Below are 26,677 nucleotides of genomic sequence, written 5' to 3' on the forward strand. Positions count from 1 at the left end.
AAACATGTACAGTATATTGGGTGTATGGTCGAGAATACTAATTTGCCATCAAATTTAACAAAAGTGGCTTTTTGTCACAATTGTATGGAGGTCGTTGTAAAGTCTTATCGTATTTCGCTAGAGAAACTTTAATTCTTAGAATTTTAAGAGATACAGATATGCGCGTCGAATATTAAAGGGCCTTTTTTCGGAGAGGCACAATGCGAATAGATGCCCTAAATTCGGCTTTTTATTTAGACGAGCAGTAAATTTTGGTCTGTTCCATTTTCGGTTTTGTCATTGTGTGAATACAAAAATGACTGATACAGAAACAATTTTTTAGAATATGTACCACATAACCCCTTTTTGTTACTATTAAAGATTTATTACTGCTCATGCAACATACACAAAGACGTGTCTGAATTGAATATTAAATTCACTATATCATTTGAAATTCACTGTATTTCTTGTGGGCCCTTTAGTAAACGGTAACCAGCATATCCATATATCGTTGACGTGGAACACAATTTTCCAGACAGCACCATCAAAACATTGTTAGGTGTCTTTTAAGTTTCGATACGAAGACGTGAAGAGGCAAACCGGAAATGAGGCATCCGCTTGCAACGGCTCTATGGCAATTTACTATTTACATTTTGTAAAGTCATGCTCCTGTTGTCGAATCGTTCACTTTGTGTGAAAGATTTGAGCCGAAAATGGGGGCAGGGCGTGAGAAAAATTTATATAGTCGGACGTTTATGTATGAAAAATGATCCAAAGTTATATTAGGTGTGCTAATTACCAGTCAATTAAATGTTTTATTCAGGTGGAGGAATAATTAATGTAAGCAAAATATTGTCTTGGAAATCAAAAGTTTTACATCACATAAGGTCGTGGACCACACTTGATCAAACGCCTAATAATACATTTAATGTATTGACTTAAACTGATAAGTCTTAAGTCCGGAATGTCTTTGAAACGTGTATTTTTTGTGAATTGTTATCATTAAAACTACTTGAACCAATCATAGTTACAATTGTTTCTGTCTCTTTACCCACAAATTTAAATAATCATACCTACCAAATGTCTGGAAACGATAAGAAGATAATAGACGTCCTATTTAAAAGGAAGCACTTTCTGTCGAACTTTTAGTTGAAAAGTTGTATCCAGAGTAGAACAACATGATTCTAGCAGGTAAGCTAACTTTACAAGCCTTTATATCTGTTATAACAAGACTTTTCGTGACAGTGCTGACGCTTTTCTTGGTGGCTTGCGCAAGCGCAACCCAAACATCTCCAGGAACCAGTACCAGACCAATTTTAAGCTCCAGCGAAGCCGCATACTACACAAAGTCCACTTACCTCCAAGGTTGGAGTCCCTCAACCATTTCAACTTCCAGTGCTGATTACACTGTTGGTTCCAATGGGTACAGCACCATTCAATCGGCCGTAAATGCCGCAGTCAATGCAGGTGGTACTACCCGTAAACACATTAAAATCCCTGCTGGTACCTACAGTGAAGTTGTTTACATACCAAGTACCAATGTACCTTTGACCATTTATGGTGGAGGAAGCAGCGCAAGTGATACTGTTATCAGTTTAAGTTTGTCAGCAACAATTACTGGATCCAGTTATGCTAGTAAGGTTAAAAGTTTGTTTTCCTCTGGAGATCCCGCTTACAGTACGTATCAGAGCTGCGCCAGCAGAAGCAGTTTAGGTACCAGTTGTTCTTCTGTATTCTGGGTTCAGGCTTCCAACGTTCAAATTGTTAATTTATCAATTGAAAACTCGTCGAAGAACTCTGGAACCGACCAGGCTGTTGCTTTGCAACTCCAAGGTGATAAAAACCAACTTCAAAACGTACGCTTGTTAGGTCATCAAGATACTTTCTACGTTGGTACTAGCACTAGTACCTCAAGAACTATTGTTACTGACTCGTATATAGCAGGAGACATTGACTTTGTTTTTGGTACTGGTTCCGTAGTATTCGATTCTGTCACTTTCTACGCTAAAGGCGACAGAAGAACCGACGAAGCAGTAATCTTTGCACCAGACACCCCAGCCAGCCATGAATACGGTTTTTTGGTTATTGACAGTACCATTGAAGGAGCTAGTAACTGGGCTAGTTCAAAAACAGTATACTTAGCTCGTTCCTGGGATTCTAATGTATCTTCTGCCAGCGATTACGTTGCTGGTACATCTCCAAATGGTCAAGTTGTTATAAGGGAAACTAGTATTTCTGGAATTGTAAAAACCTCAGCTCCTTACACCACTGCTACAAGTGGCCGAGCCTATTCTGGAAACGCTTCATCGAGCAGAAACTTGAATAATCAGAACTACAACAGATTCTGGGAATACGCCAACACTGGAAGTGGTGCTTAAGTAAATGTTAGTTTTGATGAATAGACAATTTGTAATTTAATTGTAGTTTCATTTTACTGAATTCCCTTTTCTCATACATATATAATATAAAAATTAGACTAAAGTTGGATGAAAAATAGAATGGAAAACTGTAAAAACTTGTCTTAAAAGGTTCGTACTGATATTGTAACTTACAAGTTCATTGATCTTGGTGCAATAGTTACAAGAAAGCATTTTTCAGAAAAGGAAAAACTACATTGATTCTTAAATATCATAGTCACCTAGACTTTTAGCTAATTGAAATGCTAATTAACAAATACTTTATATTTTTTAATAATTATTTTATTCATTACATTTTTTCATATCTACATACTATAATTTTTACTTTCAGTTTTTATATACTTTTTTATTGTCAAGTCAAGTTTTGTCAAATTACAGGGTGTTTCATTTAAAATAGTCTACTTTCAGAGCTTTAATCGTCTCAAATGTCACGATGACACTTTTGCAACTAGTTTCTTGGTTAGATTATGACCAATTGTAAACGCAAATATCTCAGAAACTCCATGCATTTAGTAGAGGTAATATTAGGTCACCATATGTAGTCCTTAGGGTGTGCAAATTGCAACAGCCTAATATACAGGGTGCCCTATACCCTGACACTCGACAGAGAAACATATTTTAAGATCATATAAAGCTTATATTCTTCTTACTGATAAAATACACTTTCTCTCTACAGACACAAATTTTAAATTGTGTTTATAGTAAAATAAAAATACCATTGAATTGCGTACCCGTTATATTCCAAATATAAGTCTACATTTATTTATTTTCTAAACTTAAACGCCATCTCCACTGTTGTTGTATTCCCAGAATCTGTTGTAGTCCGGATCATTCAAATCCCTACTGGCTGAGTTATTACCAGAATATGCTCTACCACTTGTAGCAGCAGTGTATGGAGCTGTAGTGGTAACAATTCCATCAATTGTAGAGTCCCTTATGACAAGTTGTCCGTTCGGAGAAGTACCAGCCACATAAGCACTAGCTGAAGCTACTTGAGCATCCCAAGAACGAGCTAGGTAAGTTTTTTTTGAAGAAGCCCAGTTACTGTCCCCAGTGATGGTACTATCCAGAACCAGGAAACCATAATCATTAGCTGCTGGTGTGTCGGGAGCAAAGATTACTGCTTGATCACTTCTTCTGTCACCTTTAGCGTAGAAAGTGCACGAATCAAACACCACGGAACCAGCACCGAAAACAAAATCAATGTCTCCTTCTATGTACGAGTTAGTTACTATAGTTCTTGAGGTACTACTGCTAGTACCAGCGTAGAAAGTATCTTGATGACCTAGCAACCGGACGTTTTCGAGTTGGTTTTTATCACCTTGGAGTTGCAGAGCAACAGCCTGATTCGTTCCACTTTCATTAATTGAATTCTCAATGGACAAATTAACTATCTGAACGTTGGACGCTTTAACCCAAAATACGGTAGAACAGCTGGTACCTAAAGTGCTTTTACTGGCACAATTGTTGTACATACTGTAAGCTGGATCACCGGATGAAAACCAACTCCCGACAGTACTAGCATAACTCGTTCCAGTTTGTACTGCTGTTAAACCTAAACTGATGACAGTGTCACTAGCACTGCTACCTCCACCATAAATGGTCAAAGGTACATTGGTACTAGGTATGTAAACCACTTCATTGTAGGTTCCGGCCGGGATTTTGATGTATTTTCGAGTGGTACCACCTGCATTAACTGCGGCATTTACGGCTGATTGAATGGTACTGTACCCACTGGAACCAACAGTGTAATCAGCACTGGAAGTAGAAATAGTTGAGGGGCTCCAGCCTTGAAGATAAGTGGACTTGGTGAAGCTTCCAGCTTCGGTTGAACTTAAAATTGGTCTAGTGCTAGTCCCTGGGGATGTCTGGGCTGCGCTTGCGCAGGAAACCAGGAGCAGTGTCAGCACTATTACAAAAATGTGTTTTATATGTTAAATAATTTTTTTTTTAGGAAATTGTCTTACCTGGTTTTATCATTGTTTCTTCTGTGAACACGAGTTCTAAAGTGAAACTATCATGGAAAATGTGTCCATTTATATAGTATGTTTATTATCATTTTTGGATCTTATTTAGGTATGATTATTTAAATTAGTGGGTAAAGAATTAAACTGTTATAACTATAATTGCTTTCTCATGAAAAAAATACACGTTTCAAAGGCATTTTGGACACAAATTTATCAATTTGCGTCATTATAAAAGATATACAAAACTATAGGGCGTGCACATTTTTAATTACACAGGAAATATTATCAAACGTCGGAAAGTTGAAAAAAAAAACACACAATTTTCCAATTTGTCCTTTGCAGTTCAAAGTCATCAAAATATGTCTGAGTAAAGTGGAAAAAAAATTTTCATTTTGATCATTTGTAACTGTTTCCTAGTTATTTTCGTCTTATATTACGTAACTGAATTATTATTGGTTATCTGATTCTTCAATAGTATGATTATATTGTCTCGCTGTTTTACGTAACTAATCTTGTATTCTTCATGTAGGTATAATAAATGAGTACTTAAAGTCTATTGACCTTAAGCTAAATTAATACGAAATTCTTTTAAAAAATGCTGTCATCATTGTGTAACGTTATTAATACGTTACAGCATTTTTAGCAAATGAAAGAATAAATAGAAATATTGGAGGATGACATGTTTTCACAGCTAGGTCACTCATGGAATTGTAATACCTAACATAACCTAATTTAGGGCCGGTACTTCAGAATAATTTTATTCCGAATATTTTTTTAATAAATACTTAATTTTCAAAACAGACTTGAAAAATGTAAAATGTTCAGTACCTGGAAAGGTTGTATACTGTAGAATTAAATTGAACGGTCAAAAAAAATAAATTACAACAAAAATCCATCTTGTACCTAATTTTAACCGAAATTTCTAGTAGATTTAAGGAAAAGCAAACAAAACAGCGTCTAAGACCGTCATTTTGAATTTCCTGTCAAAAATCTTTGTTGTATGTCATTTTATCAAACATTTCTAGTAGATTTAAAGAAAAGTAAACAAAATAGCTTCTGAGGCCGTTCTTTTTCAACACGACTATGTTGTGTTGAAAAACAAATACAATCCTTTATCAAAACTATAATTCTCTCAAGGATTTACCTAAACCAGCTGAAAATGCTTTTAAAGTGATTTTAAATTTGCTAGATTAATTAAAATTTTTAAAGAGACTAACCACTAATGTTCGTCACCATACTTTATTCAAACACCTTGCATAAAATAACCGAGATGATAATGATATACTAACAAAACATTTCAGCTACACATATAAAAGTTAGGTTAAAACAAACCTTCAAACGCTACATTTGGCTTAAATATGGCCTGTAATTGAAAACTGATTGGTTCAAGTGGAGCCTATTATTTTATAAACATCAATTACAATCATGCACGTTAGACAATACAAGCAGAAAATTTAATTGCCTTCGTTCCAAACGGACTACAAATTTACTCAAATGGCGCTGGGGCCCTAAGGCTAATGGCACACTACAGGCCATTGCATCGTTTAAATGTTTCAGGAAAGGGTTACGGAAAAAAAAACGTGTTCTCTCTATATTGACACCCTCCTAACACAATTTAGTTCACTAATGGAGTTTCAGTGAAAGTCAAGAAAAAAAACAACTTTAATCTGCAAAAAAAGGTGATTTTAATTCATCAACTTAGGCCCCACTTCCAGTGTTTGCGTATTCCCAGAATCTGTTGTAGTTCTGGTTGTTCAAGTCTCTACTATTGGCGGCGTTTCCAGAATAGGTCCTGCCACTTGTAGCAGTGGTGTAAGGAGCTGAAGTGTTAATAACTCCGTCAATGGTGGTTTCTCTAATAACCAGTTGACCATTTGGAGAAGTACCAGCAACGTAATCACTTGCAGAGGCTACATTAGCGTCCCAAGAACGAGCCAAATATACAGTTTTGGAAGAAGACCAGTTACTGTCTCCGGTGATGGTACTGCTTATAACCAGGAAACCATATTCATGAGCTGCTGGTGTGTCTGGTGCAAAGACAACAGCTTCGTCGGTTCTCCTGTCTCCTTTAGCGTGGAAAGTGCAACTTTCAAACACAGCCGAACCGCCTCCAAACACAAAATCGATATCTCCTTCAATGTAAGTGCTGGTGATGATGCTTCTTTCGGTTCCAGAGCCAGATCCGACGTAAAGAGTGTCTTGGTGACTCAACAGGTGAGTGTCGTGAATTTGGTTTTTGTCTCCTTGCAGTTGCAAAGCAACAGCCTGGTCTGTTCCAGAGTTTTTGGATGAGTTCTGGATTGTTAACCTCACCAATTGAACGTTAGATGCCTTAGCCCAGAATACGGTAGAGCAACTGGTTCCAATAGCGCTTCTGCTGGCACAGCTTTCGTACATACTGTAAGCTGGATCACCAGAGGAGAACAAGTGACCTACACTACTAGCGTAGGATGACCCAGATGCAAGAGCAGACAAACTTAGAGAGATGACAGTGTCGGTAGCGCTGCTTCCATCACCGTAAAGTGTCAATGGTACATTAGTACTGGGAATATAGACGACTTCTTTGTAGGTTCCAGCACTAATTTTGATGTGCTTTCTGGTGGTACCACCTGCGTTGATAGCGGCATTTACGGCAGCTTGGATGGTACTGTAACCACCAGATCCTACGACGTAGTCGGCGCTAGAAATTGAAATGGTATCAACACTCCATCCTTGCAGGTAAGTGTCTCTGGTGAAGTAGCCAGCCTCATTGGAAGTGAGGATAGGCCTGGTGCTAGTTCCAGGGGCGGTTTGAGACGCAAATGCGCACGAAACCAAAAAAAGCGTCACCACTAGATTGTCACACATAAATCATATTTTTAATTTGCATGATCAATTGATTGATTAATCCCTCACCTGCAATAATCATGTTAGCCTCTGGTACTCAAAACACCTTTGACTAAAAATATTTTAGACTGAATGAACACTTAAATAGTCCAAATCATCTTCAGATATATCTTTACCGGTTCATTGTTCAAGTTGATAAGCAACAAGTTTATTTTTAACTATGATTGTGTCAAGTAGCTGCAAAATATACTTCAAAAGCATTCAAATCCTATAGAGTATATTATTGTTAAAGTATAAATAATATTAAAAATTCAGTAATATGACTTGCAAGCTGAAAAAAATTTGGACAAAAGACCATAGTGAACATCCTAATATGTTTTCGTGTACTCTATTATTGTTATCTTTAATAATAAAACTTATAACATCAAGGCTTTGATTATTGATAAGGCAAAACATGATTTTTTTATTTGGTGACGTAACTTGTTATGCAGTGTTTAATTTATCAATAGAATCACTTAATAACAATAATTAAATATACTTGATAGATAATTTTTAAAGTACCTACTTATTTGTTGTAAACTTTTTTAGTCACTGTTGCTTTCTAGGAATTTTTAGCTTAAAGTAGGTTCGAAGATCAAATAGCTTCAAGCTTCTTCTTGGTTAAGGTTACTAACATCTTGCTCGTAGAAATACAAGTTGTATAATTTTACGTGCATGTTCTTAAGCTCAGTCACAGGGTGAAACAAAATTGCACTTTTTTAAATGCATCACCCTGTAGATTTCTGAACTGTGTTTTTCATCCGGTTGAGCGTTTATGTTATCTTTATTTTAAAACCGTTATTGATTTATTCATTATGAAATAATAGAGTTTTTAACAAAACATGTATGTTTGTGTATGTTTGACAACTGACATTTCAGTAATTATGTCATGCAATATAACAACAAAAAAAATTGTATTCAATACTTTAACAATGCTAACAATTTCTAAATAGAATAACGAATAACGATTTTTGAAATCTGAAACAAGAGCTCTTTTCAGAAATGTAATAATATACAGGTTGTTACATTTAAAAAAAAAAGATCATCAAGGGTTTAAAAAATAACTAAACATCAGCAGTAAAATAATTCCTATAATCTCATTGTGAAGTTAGTCGCTAAATTGAAAATTTAGATATTTGTCATAAACTTTTCAACTTATTTTTTTTATCTCATTTCTATTGTTGCCCTTAATACATCTCGAGAAACTTGCGTTAAAAATTTTATTCAAGCTTTCTATCGCCGCCCTCGAAAAACTGGGCTAAAACATAAAAGTTTAAGTAGAATTCAAAAGTTGCTCTTATACGAAATACGAAATTAAAACCTTTTATAAATATAAAAGTTTCTTAAACAAGTCTGTAGCTGAATTTAAATGATTCAAATGCTCGGAAGTGTGTTCTAAATGAATAAAAATCTGTCACGGTTGCATACATTACCCTAAGTCTGAATTCTTTGAGAAAACGAGCTAAGACTATCGGAAAGGTAGGAGTTTTAACCTTTAAATTGGTATTTTATTGGTTTCGGGGATTATTCCAAATATGCAAGAGTAATTCTCCTTTATCGGCCGTAATTCGGCCCAGTTTGGATCTTACGTGGAATAAGGAAAGCTTAACATCTGTCTCCAATTTTATAGATGGCAAGAAGGTAATTTCTTCAGTTATGAGAGCACAGGCTGTAGGGTACTTAAACGGAGGCATCGAGAAAACAGTGTACAATCTTGACTTTATGCGATTTGTTAACTTCTGGCTGTAATGTTAATATGAGTGTATTAATACTAACATATTTGTTAGAACTGATGTGTGAAGTTCAAAGTGCACAAACCACTTTTATATTTATCAGGTTGTAGAGGTTTACTGCTCTTCCCAATTAGTTTTTGGCCTAAGAGAGGGACAAAAGTTTTTACATTCTGGTCATTGAATTGCCCAAAGCTGTTTCCGAATTAAATGGGTTCTGAGTTCCGAATGAGCTTTTGTTGTCTCGCCTTCGTTTCCAATTTCTAGATAAAAACTTTTCTAAAGTACGATTTTTAATAAAACATTCTGCGGTTTTTGCTTGAATTGATTTTAAGAAATGAATTAAAAAGTCCCCAGTAAACAGTTTATTTACAAAAGTAAATATAAGCGTCTCTCTATTGGCATCGCACTTTTCGTATCATTTTACCTGAATAAGGGTTATAAAGCAAACTCGAATATCAAAGCGAAGTATTAGATTCAACCTTGACAAAAGAGGGCTTACAAAGGTAAGCCCTTTCACAGCGTATTTTGTAATTCCCATTTCTGCTACCGTTTCCAAGATAAGTGACTACGTTTCTTACAACAATACCGAATTCTAATGCGTATTCTCCCAGTTAAACCATATTACCGATTCAATTTTATATCAAAAATAGCTTAGAAATTACAATGAGATCACTTCAGATCTAAAGCGGATTTTTTGGCGTTTCGGGTCCTTTTTGAATTTCAAATGCCCCAGAATAAATGAGAATAATAAATAATATGCATTACGGCATGAGCAACATGCAAAAATAGAGACCGGGAAAAACTTCGGCATGAGCTCATAAGGTGTAATAAATATGTTGGGCTCAACGTCATATCCCTGTGGATAATATTCGCGGTGCATTAGAGGGGCTTCACGAAAAATCGTAAATGTAAAGTTTTTTCTAGTAATTCTACTGTGCATTTTTTGGTCCCGGATGTGTTGCATGCCATCACCTGTTTTCTATGGAAATGACTGGAATTATTCGCATTTAAATTGTTAATGGAAGTTCAGATTTTAGCTATTAAAATTTCTTTAGGTTTTATGTGTTTTATATGCTGTTCTTTAGAGCATTAGTTTCATCTAGAATAAAGCAGTAAATTGATATTTTTAAGTTATATAAATCTTAAAAAGTTAAGATAAAAGATATCTCATTCTTGTTAGAAGCAAAAAATATCTCAAAAATCGTTAAAATACATGAAATTGATAGTATTCAAAAATACAATAATATATACGATAGTTTATGGCGTTTTTAAATTTTTTTAAATGTTTAAGATGCTTATTTCACCTAATTTCAGGTTTTCATAAAAATGTGATTTTTCTACTTTTTCAAACCTTTAAAGTGCTTTTCCTTCTTGTTTTACCTTATATAACGTTTTTTGGTATAAAATATGCTTTGCTGTATATTGGAACCGTTCTGCATAGTAATAAAATAGAAATATAACTTTTACGTAATTATATCTGCAAAGAATTATTGTAGCTTCGTAGTTTAAACTCGTAAACAAGCTTCCCTTCCTTAAAATAATTGCACAACTAATTAGTCATTACGTTAGCAATTACAGAATGAGAAAATGACTCAACTTGGTTAACCGTAAACACTTAACCGTAAAGGTAATTTCGTATATCTTCTTGAAATAAATATACATTTACATGCCCAAATGTTTGCTTGAAATTTAAATATTGGTCTTTATAAAATATTTAATCAGTAAAGGGGTAAAGTTTTGGGTTAGTACGGCCAAATAAGCAAACATGTAAAAGAGGGGCTAAATAAATAAAGATTCCTCTCCCTAAATAAGACACTATGTATTTGGTTTTCACTGGAAAGCAGCTGCATTCGTATTGAAAATAAAGAGAATCCAAAATCAGTATAAGCTCCTTAGGGAAAGTTTCTTTAAGCATCTGAAATGTCTTTTCTCAATTGTTTTAATTTCGTGAAGTGTGTATCGAAAGTTCCTTCTTAACCTGTTAAATTTATTATGTTTCTGTTGCAGCAAAGCCATAAACAATATTGTATATTCGGGATTTAGTACCGCGTTCATAGTGGGGCATCTTCTCTATTAAATTTTCATGGAAAATGGGAATTTACCACCAACTGCATAAACGGATCAAACTCCCACTTGCAACTCCCAATTTAATTTATCCTATTGCAACTAACAACTCGGTCTGTAATGCCATTAGAAATTGAGATAAATATTCCAGAAAGTTTAATGTTTTGCTTATCACTTATAACACTCTCTCAAGATTTGACAATGCAATGGGAAATAGTATCTTTGAACTCGCCATAGTGGTTATTTGCAGGACTATTGGATCAGCAAAACGACTTTGTAATATACTCGTTAATGTTCTTGGTTTAGTCGTATTTGGAATGTTAAACTCTTAGACGACTAAAGTTTTATATCCCAATAAAAAGTGCTGGCAAATAATTGCAAAAAGGTCCTCACTATAACAATGTAATTAAGACATAGCCGAAAGGTGTTTAGGCAGTTACGCGTTTTAGGAATCTCCTTAGAAAATGACAGGGAAAAAACTATCATCACTCTCTCACTGCTTGCACCGACGTGACTTCGCAACTTTCGCAATCACCCCCATCACATTAATCTTACAACGCCTTAAGGGTTGAGGGTCTCTATTTTGAAGCAGCTTCATTAAAAATGCCCTTTATGGATTTACCAAGTTAATGTACACGAGTTTTCCGTAGATTAATTCGCCATTATAGTCTTAAACTCTGAAAACTTTCTGTTCACTTATTATCCTTGTATGGTTTGATTAAAACTTTCAAAGTCAACACAACTAGTGAATGTAACATTGTTGAAGTTTACAATTTTTTTCATGTAATAAAGAGTTAATTATGGATAAACATCACTCTAACGTAACCCTTGTGACAACAGGGCAAACTTCGTAGCTAGAAGTGTCATTGCTTGATTTGACTGATGATGGTCCTCGACCCTTTGTCTTATTTAAAATTTAAATGCCGACGTTTTCCTTGTTGCCCCTTATACATAGTGGCAAATATTCATTTGTGTTTTGTGACACCTGAGAGAGAGAGAGAGAGAGCTAATTATGTTAATTAAGTTTTTTTCAAAAATAGTATATTATTCAACCAGCATGTATGTAATGATATGAGTGAGATATTACTCACGAAGATAAAGTTGCTTATAAATCATGAAAAGAGTAATAGCCTTTACATGCGTGTAGAATACTATACTTTTTCTACGACTGTGGTTAAGTATTCACAATGACAGAAAATAACCCACACAGGTTGGTACAATTTATAAGAATGTTTTGTGGTTTTATAACTTTATGAAGAGGATTTTGACGGTCGTCATATTTCAAACTAGACTAAGATTAATTCAGAAACACACAACCACATGTTGCAGACGCCAAAAATGCACTGATGGAGGTATAAAATGCATTCAACCAAAGTCTAACTGATTTCGTCACTTTTCAAGTATTTTTCGTTGTTTTGTACCTCTATAGGATTGAATTTGACAGTTGTCAGGTTCAAAACAGAAGAAAAGACAGAGCTGTAACCTGTAACTGACGGCTAAATGTCATAACTGTCAAAATTCCACTCATAAATCTATAAAATACGTATACAACTGTTTATACTGATTTTACTAGATTTTAAGAGTGTTTTGTGGTTTTACAGCTTTATTTAGTTAGAGGATTATCATGACCGTTATATTTAAAAATGGACTAAAATTAAGTCAAACAACCAAATGTTAAAAATGCCAAAAATACACTGATGAAGGACATGAAAGTATGAAATGCAGTATTATTAAACTTTCCTATGATATTGAATGTGTTTTCTGGTTTAGAATAGAACCAAAGACAGAGATGTACTTACAGCCAAATGTCATCTGTCAAAATATGACGTAATAGAAAGAAAAATCGAAGTTTAGGATTAACAAAATGGACTTCTATCGCCACAGGAAGGTAAATATTTTAAATTTGACAATTGAAGAAACAAACATTCACACACGTTACATTCAAAACATTTAATTATGTTTCTATTAACTGTTACGTCACTCGATTTTACTTTGATTTTTGCTATATGTCTCATTACTCTTCGAAACGAGTGAGTAATAAGCATATTATGAAACAGTAAAAGAAAAATATTATTATTCAGTTAAGGTATAAAGTTAATTGGTTGTCCTAGTTTGGAAACTAGCCAAATTACGTACACATGAACCCAACACGTTACACGTTAAAATATGACATCTATCAAAAGTTCTTGTTAACAGGATTGTACGTCAAATAATCTAGACGGGAAATCAAAGTGGAAGTTACGATAAGGACAGTAGTTTACGTGATTCGCTTTAGTTCCAAGAGTAATCTAAAATCGTTAATCAAAAGCTCAATACACATTAAAAAAATCATAGCAAACTAGGATTACGCCGAAGGGATAAATACGTACATGAAGCGATAAGCCAGCAATATAAATGGAAAATTCGCGTTTTGGTTAAGGCAAACTTTTTATTTTAAACAACAATTTACGTATAAAGCTCAAAAGTTAGTCTATAGTCACCGAAGAAGTGGAAACTTTGCCGGAGTTAGCCAGAGATTAATTCCAAAATTGTAATAATATTCTTAATGAAGACAATATGGTCGTCTTCTTCCAGTACGAACTGGAAAACTTTCTGAGTAACAAGATTTATAAAGCAATGCAACAAAACGCAAAATTAATGGGAGGCAATTTGTTCGGCAATCCGTGAGGGCAATAGAGCAGCATAGTCTATAATGAGTTTGGGTGCGAAATACTCGATATTTATGCTGTGGTTCGTGACACAAATTTTGCCAGTTAGTTCCCATATTTTCTACTTTCCTATATTGAGTTTTTATTTAACAATTTTGGGAGTAAACAGTTAAAAATCGACAGATATTTCTGTTTTTCTAGCAGACAGAAAAACTGCTGAATAACCACCACAACAATGGATCAGAAAATATCAATTGGACCACCGTGTAAAAAATACTCACCGCTAAAATATAGTTGCAGGAACGTCAAATGCAGAAGAATTTTTATATGGAAATTCCATTGCATATCTGGACAGCCATCCATTTCTACAAAAAGAAATACAGATTGTCAAATCATATAAAAATGAAATAGTTTTAAAGTTTTTGTGGAGTGGAGTTCATTTTTAAAGCCAGCAATAAACCATAAAAAACTGAATTTATAAACATTTGTGCGTATATGACAAACAAGAAAACAAATCGAATTTTCCAATATTTTGAAACCGTAGTAACGTAATTTGCCGTTGGGGTTGAAACCCATTCGATGAAGAAATTATTAGAGGCGAAATAACAACGCGTTTACAGAGACCGATATTTGTAAACGACAAACTTAATTACTGCGTATGCATACGCGATTCACCCGAAACCATTAATTTGTCAAATTGTCTACGTAACATTAATTAAGGCCTTCGACAAGTAAGAATTATCCTATTATTAGTTTAGGTAGTTAGTAAGTTCGAACAAGCAGGAATTTCCTGAATGAGATATACATAATAGGTCCGGTTTACCCAGAATACATAAGCGAACCGTAGATTACCGCAGCCAGACAAATAAAATACAATGAGAGATTTGTCGCAAAAACAAAATTAGTTTGGACGGCGAATCCGTTAAATCCTCGAGAATACACGATTGTATCATTTTCGCTATTTATTTCACTAAAGGTATGGTTAGACTCGATTCAGGGGTAGATAAAACCGTTTTTTCAAGGGTTAAACATTTACATTAAAACGACATAAAACTTACATGTTACAGGGTAATCGGCTATATTTCACTCAATTACTAACTCGGTTAATTTTGATTAGAAAAATAAAAGAAAACTAGAAAGTTAAAATATTTCCAAACTCTCCACCCTCATCACTCTACTTATTGTATTAATCTTCTATTGAAATTTGCTTTTTTTGCTTTTCCTTGTTGTGTTTATTCTTTTGAATTCAATAATATATGTTTTTGATCTTTGAAAGCACATCCAATTGTTTTTAAACATATTATCTGTTCTGAGTAAGTGTTTTTCACTTTTTTTGCAACTAATTGACACCAGAAACGTAATGCTTCATACTGACTAAACTGAAACTTTGTTTACATTTTTGTAAAGTTGCATTACCTAAAGGGAATTGGTCAGTATCGACCACTATGTAACACTGTCATTTTTCATTACAAACTTTTTTAACATTACACATAGCATGGAGCTAGAATATTAAGAATATTTTTCATCAAAGTTGAACCCTTTTGTTAATTTTCAACGTTACTACGTGGTTTAAATCAGAATATTGAGATCATTTTCTCAACTATTATTAAAACAAGATATCTATATTTCAGTTAAGCGCAAATTCAGTTATAGAGACAATCTGTGAAAATAGGTAATTTCATTAACTGGTGGTGGATGGACTACTGGATTACTAGACAGGATCATATTCACGTTGATTTAATTAGTGAAAACTAAATTAAACTTAGATTTTCCAACACTATGGACAACAATAGTGGCAAATTCATTACAAGCCTAAATCCAAGCAACTCTAATTTCTAGTAATTACACAAATGAACTGTCGAATCCACTAAATCATATTGGGATATTAGGGATAATTCCGCAAGTACCGTATCCAATCATTTATTCAAAGTGTACTACTAACTACCAATATTGGCAAATAAAGTGAACGTAATCGTGGTCTTTACTTTATTTACTACACAAACGAGTCTCAAACCAAACAAACAACAGTAATCTGCAAATTCAATGTATTTCTCTGGAGGAAACTAAAATCGACAAAACTGTCAATAAAACCTAACGAACTAAATAATGCTTAGAGAGTTAAAAGGGAAAACTAATTGGAAATGTGTTTAACACCGTCTTTTCTTAATATATTTATTTCTTCCGTTTATAGAGCGAGACTTTTACAACGAGAATTTACGGAGCTACATTACTCATTAGGAAAACGATGCTCCTTAAGCAGTTAGAGGTCTTACTGATTGCCAGTAATTGAACAGTCTAACTTTAGCAATTTTAAACTTAATATATTATAAACATCAGGCCAAACCTCAAAATATATTATCCCGGCATCGCTTCTAATAGCTAAGGAAGCATAGGCTTTACTAGCTGTCATTACTGGGGCCAACCCACATTCCCTTACCCTAATGAGACCCGCTGACTGCCATCAAATTACAACCCAAAAGCCGAAGCGGAAAAATGTCAGACTAAGTTTAAGAAATATCGATTTTAGGGTTAGTACTAAATCATTTAAGGAATTTTAATTCGTTTGCTTACTAAGTGCTTTGTGTGTAATATTTCTGTAAGTCCTAACAGAATATTTTGTATTCACCTGTATAACTTATTGTGGCTTAAGATGCTTTAAACGTTAAAAATTTGTTAAATTAAATGTAAACAGTTGCAAAAGTACAAATTGTAAGACACACAGAAAGTGCAACACTGTAAAAGCTAGTCACATCTGGCAAAATCTGTCACGTAACTTTTAGAATGTAATTGATACGTTGAAAATTTGATCTAGACAATTGACAAGTTGAAATTGAAGAGACTCGTCACGTGACTTTGATAGTCTAATTTTTGAGCTTACAACACTGCAAAGGCCAGTTGACACCTGTCAAAACAGTCATGTGACCATAAAAAATTGTTTAAACTGTAAAAATTTGCTAAATCAAATTTAGACAGTTGGAAAAGTTGAAGTTGTAAGAGACATGTCACGTGACTTTGATACTCCAATTTTTGAACTTGCAACACTGTAAAGAACAGTTGGCACCTGTCAAAACAGTCATTTGACCATAAAAAATTGGTTGAACTGTAAAAATTTGCTAAATCAAATTTAGACAGAAAAGCTGAAATTGTAAAAACACGTTACGTATGATGATAGTGCAATTCTGAGCTTACAACACTGTAAAGACTAGTTGACAGCAGTCAAAATCAGTCACGTGACATTTAATATGTAGTCTAAGCATTGGAAATTTTGAAAAATAAATTTAAATTATTGCAAAAAGGTTGAATTTATAAAATAGACAACACGTGACGTTGATAATGCAATTCTGAGCTTGCAACACTGTAAAGACTAGTTGATAACAGTCAAAATCAGTCACGTGACATTGACAATGTAGTTTAAACATTGAAAATTTAGTAAAGTAAATTTAATTTGTTGCAAGAAAGTTAGAATAGTAAAATACACGTCACGTGACGTTGATAATGCAATTCTGAGCTTCTAGCACTGTAAAGACTAGTTGACACCAGTCAAAATCAGTCACGTGATTTTTAAAAAGTAGTTAAAACGTTAAAAATTTTAGATAGTTGTAAACAAGTTGTAACTCTAAGAAACATGTTTCGTGACTTGGATAATCCAATTTTTGAGCTTGCAACACTGTAATGGCTGGCAAACTAAAATTCTTCTTACACGGTCAAGCATTAACTGTGAAACGAATTTAATGGACATTAAACTAAGCACTTGGACCATCCTGTATAATTTTTTTTTGTGTAAAAATGTTTTTCTTAATTTGACATGGCAACGTCTACCCTGAAAATTAACTAAGCTGCTTGATGAATATTTTTAAACATCCTTATAAATTAACCATCTAATTTTTTATTTTAACATGGGTCAGTAAAAGTTTCGACAGTTTGTAAAAGATATTTTGAACTTTCTGTTTAAGCCAATTAATAAACTAGTAGATTTCTTTGGAACTGAAAATTTGTAATCGATTTCGGGTCAACGAACTTTTAATTCTCTTACCTGTCAACTCAAAACTTTCCGTTCGAGTTTCCTCTATTTACTTCCGGATGGCCGTCTATTTAGTCTAACAAATGGGATTATGATGAATAGTGACAGTCCTCGATAATAACTCTATTCTACCGTATTGCATCGAACCTCACCACCCTATCTAAACCATTCAGTCACAAATCCATTTAATAAAACTTGAATTTGGTCTTTCAAATTCCGCAGTTTGAGTATTTTCAATTAGTTTACTGTTAGAAAATTCTCTGGTAAGGCCGCAACCCCGTTAGAAAATGAAAACAAGTAAATAATAAAACAGCTTTTAGAGAGAGAATATCCTATAGAGCAAGATTTCCGCTAAGATGTTAAACCTAAGTAATTAAGCGGCGAAACTGCAAGCCGCAGTTCCTCTCATTTACATTTTGCTAGTGTATATCATGACGCTTTATACCTTGGAAGGTATAAAATAGCTTAGATTGGCCTGAAAATTGTTTTGAATTTCTTTATGTATACGCCGTGAAATGGGCTAATTACATCAAGGCAAAATACTCTTTGATGTTGACTTAATTCAATGTGATGTTTGCAGGAACTTATTAGAAGCTTTAAGGGCTTTCAGGAAGTTGAAAGGAAGTTATTTTGCCTAGTTATTGGGAATATTTTACAACAAATCAACATCGTTATTTTTGAGGTATCCCAAGTTTTATGCCATTATCTATCCGAACACTTAGTTTCTAATTGTGTATTTATCCGCATACATTCAGTAGAGCAAATGAAGCTCAATTGACCCGGACCCCGGAAACTGATGTGACATTTTGCATTTTACGACCGGTCCATCAGACAATAATTGTTCCCTGGATAGTTCAGAAATAAAGTTCCAATGCTGAGCACTGCAATGGCACCCTAATGCGGTATGACATATTTCTTTTCCCTGTTTAAATCGCTGCTAATATTGTTCAGCTCGTATTTGTCTTGTTTAGTAAATTTGGACCGGGCGAAAATTACACCCCGGTTTTATTATCCTCGTGATGGACTTTATAAGGGAGACTCGCTTTTAAATTTTGCTACGACAGGCGTAGTTTCAACGTTATTTAGGAAATAATAAGAACGTAGTCTGTTTTTAATATTTCTCCGGCTTGCATTGTTGTTAATTAAAATTGAACTAAACACTTTGCACAAAACGTTCACCACGAATATAAACTCAAATTTTGCTTACAAACTGTATTCAAAAACAAAGTTTAACTGGATGGTGTACTGCAAGGCCAGTTTAAATTCAGGCATGTCAATAGTTATATTGAGAAGGTCGGGTATATACAGTTACTTAATTAGCAATTTCAGCCCTCCGTAGTTAATTAATAGTTTTGCAAAATGGCGACGATATAACAAGGCTGTTAACTGAATTATCATTTTGACATTAACATTTAGTTTTTTCAGTAAACGCTACTTTTTTAGGAAAATCCTAATTAGTCCAGTTGATAATGATAATGAAAAAAGATAGAAATTTGAAATTTTGCAATTAAGATAATTGCAATGCGTCCTATATTTTTAAAATATTTTTATCTTTCAGTCAGGTTTTTGTGTTTTGCTTAACACGACAAGGTTTGTTCTAAGGATGAGTACAGAAAAATATGAGGTGGTCAAGAATTGGTCTCAAAAAGTCAGTTCTAAAAAGGACAGAAAGTCAAGTTTTTCAAATAAAACCTATTTTTATAATTTTATCTTACTCGTTGTTCAAATATTGATACTTTTTTAAATAATTGAATGATTTTCTGTTCCAACTACGCATAACTTGATAATTTGACCAAATTTTGAAAATTCACTTAAAGGCATTATTCATGTTTTGACATATAAAACCTGAAAAGTTAATGATATGTTCAAACTTATGATATGAAAATTGACTTGATAATTTGACCGAAAAGAGAATTTTCACATTTTCTGGTTTCAAGCTAGAGAATTGACTTGAAAAATTGAACAACACTGCATTTACCATGTCTGACATTTGAAACTGGAAAGATGACTTGAAAAGTTGATAATTTGATGGAATTAAATTTCAGATATGAAAATTGACTTGATAATTTGACCAAAAAGAGAATTTTCACATTTTCTGGTTTCAAGCTGGAGAATTGACTTGGGAATTTCACATTTACCATGTTTTGACATTTAAAATTTAAAAAATTACACATTTTCTTGTTTCGGGGTGAAAAATTGACTTGAGAGTTTGATCAACAAGGAATGTTAAAATATTTATGCGTTCATCTGAAAAAAATATTGAATTGTTCTTCGTTTATCTGAAAATGCTTAAAAATATAGTTGATTTATTTCATAAAATTGATTTTGGCTACTGCAAAAATATGAATTTTTACGGAAAATGACAGAAGCATAAAGTTTAAACTATGTACTAACCTTTTTCAAAATGTGAGGTTTCATAAACATGGCAATACGCCATTTTAGAATTTGTTCTACAAAAGGCACATTTTTATTTTAAGGTCAAATCTTGAAAGCGATTAAATCTAGGTATATGACATTATACACAAAAGGTGTCTGAAACAAACAAAATACAAAAATATACAGGATGTCCCATTGAATAAGCTAATTGAAACCTACTTGAGTAAAGTGACAGAAACATGAAATATTAAAATATACCACATATTCAACTTATCTTGATAACAAAATTTCAAATTTCTATAAACAAATTTAATGAACAAATTAAATAACTAACCCTGTATTAATAAGACTATATTTCAGTAAATATTGAAGCTAAAAATTTGTTGTACAAACCTAATTTTGTACTATACGAAAAACTAATTTTTGTCAAGTCATCACTCTTTAAATAATCTGCCAAATTCGATCGACATTGAATTTATTTTCATATGGATATCGATTGAACTAAATTGACAATACATTCCACAAGAAATATTCTAAAAGATTCTAATTTGTATGCTATTTGGAATTTAAAAAAACGTTTACCACAAGAGACGATATTAATAAAGCAAACTGACGGCAGTTTTTCTCAATCTACTTTTGAAAGATTTACTGCATATTGAAAATTGTATTTTAATAAAATCTGCAGAACAAAGACCAATATTTCCAGTTGAACTCAATTTTCGCGACATTCATGGCAAATCCATACAAAGCATAAAGATGTTGAGTACTATCTACGAGCAAAGGTGTAAATTGGCATTAGGAAAAGAAATATCACCAGAGAATGCAAATTGAGGGATTCTAGGGGAATAACATGCCGGCATTTTGGATCGGATTCTTATTACACTTGTTGTATGCGAATACATTTATCTAGAAAGTAATGGTGTCAGCTAAACCCCCAAAGAACATCCGCCCCTTTTATCCTAATAATAAATATGTGTAAACCCAACTAGGTCAACTTGAGCATAATTTTTCTAACAACTTTAGATTTTCGACAATACCTCTAAAACCTTTTAAATATCGAAAGAATGGGACATAAAACAATGAGGCAGGAATTATCAGGGCCTGTCACTATTCATCATAATTCCAATTATCAAGCTAAATAGAGAGAGTCTCGCCGCCGAAAGACAAATAGAAAGTAAAAGAAAAAGGGAGAAGGAGGGGTCGGAAGTTGACAGGTTAAGGAATTAAAAAGTTGGGAGACCGCCGCTTGGCGCTGAACAGATACCGGAATTGAGAATTCAAGTGATGGAAGTTCTTTAATATTAAGATCGATTACCGAGTGCCGGTCATGCTCTTGATGTAAGATGAAAACTCTTATATTTAGCTAGTTTTAAAGTTAAAAACTCTTTGATGCTCTTTGGACAGTTTCTGTCAAATTGTTATAAAAGAAAATGACGGTTAAATGTAGAAAAGCCCATCTCTAAGTGACTTTGTGGCATAACTTTTAAAACCACTAATAGTTTAAATTATTGTTAGTTTTAGTAGAGCTGGGCAAAGTATTTTTTACCACAGTATAGATTTTGCCTAATAAGTTGTAAAGTACTTGAAATTTCAAGCACCTAGGAAAAGTATTTAAAATGTTTATGCAATAGCAGGTATTTCTAATACTACAAGTACTTAAACTGTAGTAGTAGTCAAGCAACAAAAATTATTGGATGGTTTAGGACACTTGTAGAAATTCTTCCTATTTTTTGGGAATTTTTCAGTAGTATTTAGAGGCTTGTGGCAAAACCAAAATTATTCTAGAGGTCTTTGTCAGTTATTTTTTTACACGCTGAAACATGCTAAGAACTTGAAAAGAATTTGCGTAGGATTTATGGAATTTTGTTGCGATGTTAATTGCTTAAAACGGTCACTCTGTACAGGGTGGCCAACTAAGAAAGCGGGGTATCTCGGAAAAAAATGATGCATAATTGAAACATATGGACATACGCAATGCATCTAAAATATTTTCGTATTTCCAACATTGCCGCATCTACATGAAATCAGTGGCAACAACGGATTTTTGTTTGACAGTCCTAGTAACTGATGCTATTTTTTGACTCTGTTGATTAACCTAGCTTTAATCAGTTTTTCTCTAAATGTTTGGATTTTGCTCTTTTGGAAGGCTATAACAGAAGAACGGTTGAAGATAGAGCAAGTCTCAACATTTTCAAAAAATTTCAAATTATAAGTATTTTTTTGTTTTTTTTTTTGAAAATTTTCAAAATTATGTCATAGGACATACTTTTCCCCCATCAATTTTTTCGAAAAATGTTTGTCTTTAACTGCCTAGATAGCTTTAGGTTAATGGTAGAAAAGTGACTTAGAGTGTAATTTGTCAAAATGTAATTTTTTAAGGGTGCCACGAACTAGAAACTGTCAAAATTGTCATAATTTTAGGCTTATCTCTGAAACCGTGCCAGTTAGAGCAAATGGACGTCAGATTCGTGTTCCACAGTTTCAAACTAGTAAAAAAAAGAGCAAAACTCAATATGACCGCTGTTAGTATAGTACGCCCAATAATCACTAATTTGAGTCAAAATTTCGTGCACTTTTTCCAAAAAATCGTCCATAATTCGCTTATTTGAAACATTCTGTATAAACCCTCTATATTACAAAAGAAAGCTAATAAATGGGGTTATCACGTGACGTTGAGCAGACAGGACAAGTTGTAGCGTTTAGCCGCTAGAAGTTGTCAAAGTTGATTTTAATTATTTGTTGTTTTTCTTGAATATCTCAGGAACGCCTCAAGTTAGAGATCTGAAATTTTTATTTTTTTTTTGATTGAGAGGGTTTTTATTTTTTATTTTACTTACTTTATTTTAAACACTTTTTAATTTTTACCCCCACCCTTATAAGACATAAATACTAAAAATACTTGAAATGAAATATTTTTAGTTAAAATATTGCCCAGTTCTACCTGTGAGGACAATATTAGCTGAAAATCGTTAAAAACTTTATATCCCAAACTTAAGGGTCTGACTAGTTTTCTGCAGCTTTCCGGTCGTAAAAAGAAGATTTGTCGTAGAGCAAGTGTCAGTGTAAACGTGACAAATGTATCTACGCACACAGAGAAATACGACATCAAAAAGCACATACATTATTTACTTCGAATCCCTCAATTCACATCCGCCCGTGATATTTGTCAATTTAATGCCTATTTACACCTTTTGCCATCAGATATCACTCGACACCTTTTACATGGATTTTTCATCCGTTTCGAGATTGACGATCTTATTTAATAATGGACTAAACATGTTCACAGTGGACACCATTGTCTTGTCATATCGAGTTTCTCTTTCACATAGCAATTTATCTAACAGGTCAGTTTATGCATATCCTAGCTATGGCAATAAAGGTAAACACGAGAGTAACCAAAACACAATTTATATTCGTAGTTGTGTATACGTTATACGAGTTATAATTAATTTTATTCGGGAACATGAAATGAAAACAGGGAGGTTATGACTTGCTTTACCGGTCCTGATTTGTTTCCAAACAACAGGTTTAAAATGCTTTGTTTATGTTGCACGCTGAAAAAGTTCTTTCAAATAGAGAACAAATAACGTTAGGAGTTAGTAGGTATTCCACAATGTATACAACCATATTTGATTTTTTGTTTATATTTACGTTTGTATATTGTCAGAAAATTGAGTGTAATTTTAATTAAACGAATCGTGAAACATAACGCCACAAAAGCGTTTTAATAACATAAACTAATCTAAAGCGAGAGTGTTGCAAGCTTCCTGTCAAAGCATTAATGAGGAAGAAAACTTCATTCTTGTTAAAAATTCCGAAAGTTCTCGACGAACCAAGTTTCACCTCGCCAAGAAGATAGCCGCTTTTATATATTTTCCTTAGAGTTGCTTTATTAAAAATTCATATAATATGGAAACTATAAAATATGAAATCCATCAGTGAAGTTTGAATGAATATTTCCCGCCTTCCCTTTACATAGGGGTGGGGGGGGGGGTTATAAAAGCATACTCATGTTATCTTTTGTCTAACTGGATTTTACTTCATAAAAAAACAGCAAACGGGATCACTCCCTTTTTAGACAATATTACCTTTTATGTGGAACTTATATGAATTCGCTTTTAGCTTTATGCAGTAGAAATTCCCAGTTCAAAATACGTGTTTCGCTAATTAAAGCTCTGGTATTAACAAAAAAATTGTTAGCAGCACCAGCACGGATTATAGGTTTATAGAACAATAATGAATTAAAAATATTACGTTAATGACAAAAGCCTGTTTTTTGCGCAGGTGTTTAATATTTCCGGATGCTGCTAGCACCCCTAAAACAATAAAGATAGGATCTACATTATTTAGTCGAGAACTACATAAAATATATTGAGCACCATCAGATTACTCATATTCTAGAACAGATAATTAACCCATTGTAATTTGAGCCTGTCGACGCATTGTTGTTTCGATATGAAATATGATGTTGGCCGTCTAGTTTATTATCTTAAAATCTCTTTTGATTTACCTGGAGGAAATATATTTAGTAAACAAATCTTCAATCACGTAATTAACAACATATTTGCATAAAATATGTTTAGTGACGTAATTCTGGTTAGATGGGACTAGCTAAGAGGAAATAGAGATCCAAAAACAGTGGTGTGTACTTTTTTCTGTAATGTAAATTGATTTGAAAAGACATGTTTGGATATAACAATGGTAATTCAGAAGAAAATTAGAACATGTTTTGATAATATACTATAATAATTCCTCCATACCGTTTGTAAAATACGAGAGTATATTAAATAAGTGTTAGTTTCAAGACCATTTATCATTTAGACGGTAGAAAAGAGATCGTTTTTCTTTATGGGTGTCGATAAATGACATGAAATGGGGTAAAAGTGTTATTGCTTTATTTTCTTTATTGGGTTAGATTAATGATGGAATGATATTGTTATTTTGATTGACTTCAAACGATCGAAATTGTAGGACACTTATTTTCCTACATTTTAAATTGTTTGACTTTACTGTTTTGGTTTCAAAAATCAAAAGTTGGTGCCAACTTACACAAAAAAAAAAAATTCCGTAAAAATCAAATTGACGTAAAGGCCGTTATGTTGGTAAAAAATTTCAGTTTTATACAGGGTGAGCCAAATTGGTGATGCATGTCTGGGAATTTTCTTTGAAAACAATATTTTAAAAAACACTGAAATTGAAGACTTGAAATGCTTTAGAAAAGATTTGGTTGTCGTTTCAGTTTAATAACGTTTTGCCTTTGTTATTTTGTTTGTAATAATATTATATTTGTGCAACTTAAAACAACATTTGAAGGAAAACCAACACTCTTGATTTAATGCTACTAATTTGACAGTAATTATTAGAAAATAGCACTACAATGTGTATATCAATATAATCATTTCACAACAGCAATTTTTTAATGTAATACCAAACGGAATTTCAACAGCGATTCAATTACAATAATGTAATACATAATCGAAAATTCAATTTTCATAATTTAGTTAGTGGATAAAGTGTCCATTATTACTCTCAATTAGTTGATTGTTAGATAAATGTATGTTTACAGGAAAATGTTAAGCTTATTTGTGTTTTCTTTGAAACAACTGCAACATATTTTTGCTCAATCCAATTTGTGTAACATACAATCTTCTTGTGTTTTGTTTGGATTTTTGAACAAAAGTTTGTTAACTGATTTGTCTTGACAGTTTAGCAATGTTAAGGAGATCAAAAAAATTTGACAAAAATTATGATTTTATCTGACACTATTGTGAAACCTGGCAGCAAGGTACAAATATATTCATTCCATTTCAAAAGGTTTTGAACATTTAATTACCCATAAAACACCTAATTAATTAAAAGCATACCAGTTCTGGATATAATCAACTAACCTGAAAGCAAAATAGTGAAACCACATGAAAATTTTATCGGAAAATTCAGTCACGCGACCACCATATATCGTAAGGGAAAACGCACGTGATCGAACATGTGAGCGTCTAAAGAGCGTCGGGACGGTCCAAAGAGGCGTCGCGCTTCGCGCCAACTGGATGCTGGATGGCTTGTGTTGCTCTTTTGCCGAAGACATATAATGCGCATGCTGATGGAACTTTGGCCCTTCTTATCAAATTTAAATGGGAACGCTATTGGTCGAGATTGGTGTGATTAAAAACTATTTTAGTACTTTAAAATCGGCTTAATTTGTTGATTCATTGTAAAAGCTTCACTTAGCCGATTAGTTTTTCTTAAATTGAATGAAAGTATTTTCTTAAACTTGTGATATAAAACAGAAACCTTTTCACATAGCCCAAGGTGCGTTTCGTGCAATCTCGGAAGTGCGTTATACGCCGACCGCGTAAAATTTCGTCACAAGCATGGAAACTCCATTACGGAAAACTATGCTCGTAAATTTGGTGAAAGGTGTTGGGATGCTACACACTGACAGAGGGACGAAAAGGGAACGTTCCTTTTATCTATTCCACAAACTCGCCTTTGGAATGTGTTTTGCTTCTGTGGCTTTGAAATTTAAGTTTTTTTCTATTTCTTTTGAAACTCTTGTGAACTCGCCAATTAGCTCGATAGATGTTGAATGTTCCTTTTAGACAAAAAAGTT

General features: G+C 33.4%; 4 protein-coding genes and 1 long non-coding RNA gene across 6 annotated transcripts in view; 2 read left to right on the forward strand and 3 right to left on the reverse strand.

Moving 5' to 3' along the window:
• The window catches only part of LOC145730701 (lachesin-like), a 58,097-nt gene extending 31,876 nt beyond the window's left edge, over positions 1-26,221 (reverse strand). Inside the window, exons 1-2 of one of the 2 annotated variants that reach the window (XM_081982044.1) lie at positions 25,959-26,221; positions 13,955-14,038 (exon numbers count right to left, since the gene is read on the reverse strand). In XM_081982044.1, coding sequence (XP_081838170.1) covers positions 13,955-14,036 — 82 coding nt within the window. In that variant the 5' untranslated portion in view covers positions 14,037-14,038; positions 25,959-26,221. Of the gene's footprint in view, positions 1-13,954; positions 14,143-25,958 lie in introns of those variants that run through there. The other variant, XM_081982045.1, reaches the window with a different exon arrangement.
• Positions 1,023-2,397, forward strand: LOC145730171 (pectinesterase-like). The gene is made up of 2 exons (XM_081981227.1): positions 1,023-1,170; positions 1,225-2,397. The coding sequence occupies exons 1-2, from the start codon at positions 1,158-1,160 to the stop codon at positions 2,355-2,357; spliced, it is 1,146 nt and encodes a 381-aa protein (XP_081837353.1). The 5' UTR covers positions 1,023-1,157; the 3' UTR covers positions 2,358-2,397.
• On the reverse strand, positions 3,115-4,523 carry LOC145730169 (pectinesterase-like). Its single transcript, XM_081981225.1, has 2 exons — positions 4,364-4,523; positions 3,115-4,305 (listed from the first exon to the last, which is right to left on the reverse strand). The coding sequence occupies exons 1-2, from the start codon at positions 4,374-4,376 to the stop codon at positions 3,173-3,175; spliced, it is 1,146 nt and encodes a 381-aa protein (XP_081837351.1). The 5' UTR covers positions 4,377-4,523; the 3' UTR covers positions 3,115-3,172.
• On the reverse strand, positions 6,025-7,418 carry LOC145730170 (pectinesterase-like). Its single transcript, XM_081981226.1, has 2 exons — positions 7,259-7,418; positions 6,025-7,194 (listed from the first exon to the last, which is right to left on the reverse strand). The coding sequence occupies exons 1-2, from the start codon at positions 7,269-7,271 to the stop codon at positions 6,062-6,064; spliced, it is 1,146 nt and encodes a 381-aa protein (XP_081837352.1). The 5' UTR covers positions 7,272-7,418; the 3' UTR covers positions 6,025-6,061.
• Positions 10,559-14,147, forward strand: LOC145730702 (uncharacterized). Its single transcript, XR_014178663.1, has 3 exons — positions 10,559-12,737; positions 12,796-12,913; positions 13,875-14,147. It is a non-coding gene; the product is annotated as an uncharacterized LOC145730702 (long non-coding RNA).
• Positions 26,222-26,677: the final 456 nt, after the last annotated feature.

This window comes from Ips typographus, linkage group LG6 (assembly GCF_016097725.1).
Source record: "Ips typographus isolate SLU linkage group LG6, UJ_Ityp_2.0, whole genome shotgun sequence".
NCBI classification, from domain to species: domain Eukaryota; kingdom Metazoa; phylum Arthropoda; class Insecta; order Coleoptera; family Curculionidae; genus Ips; species Ips typographus.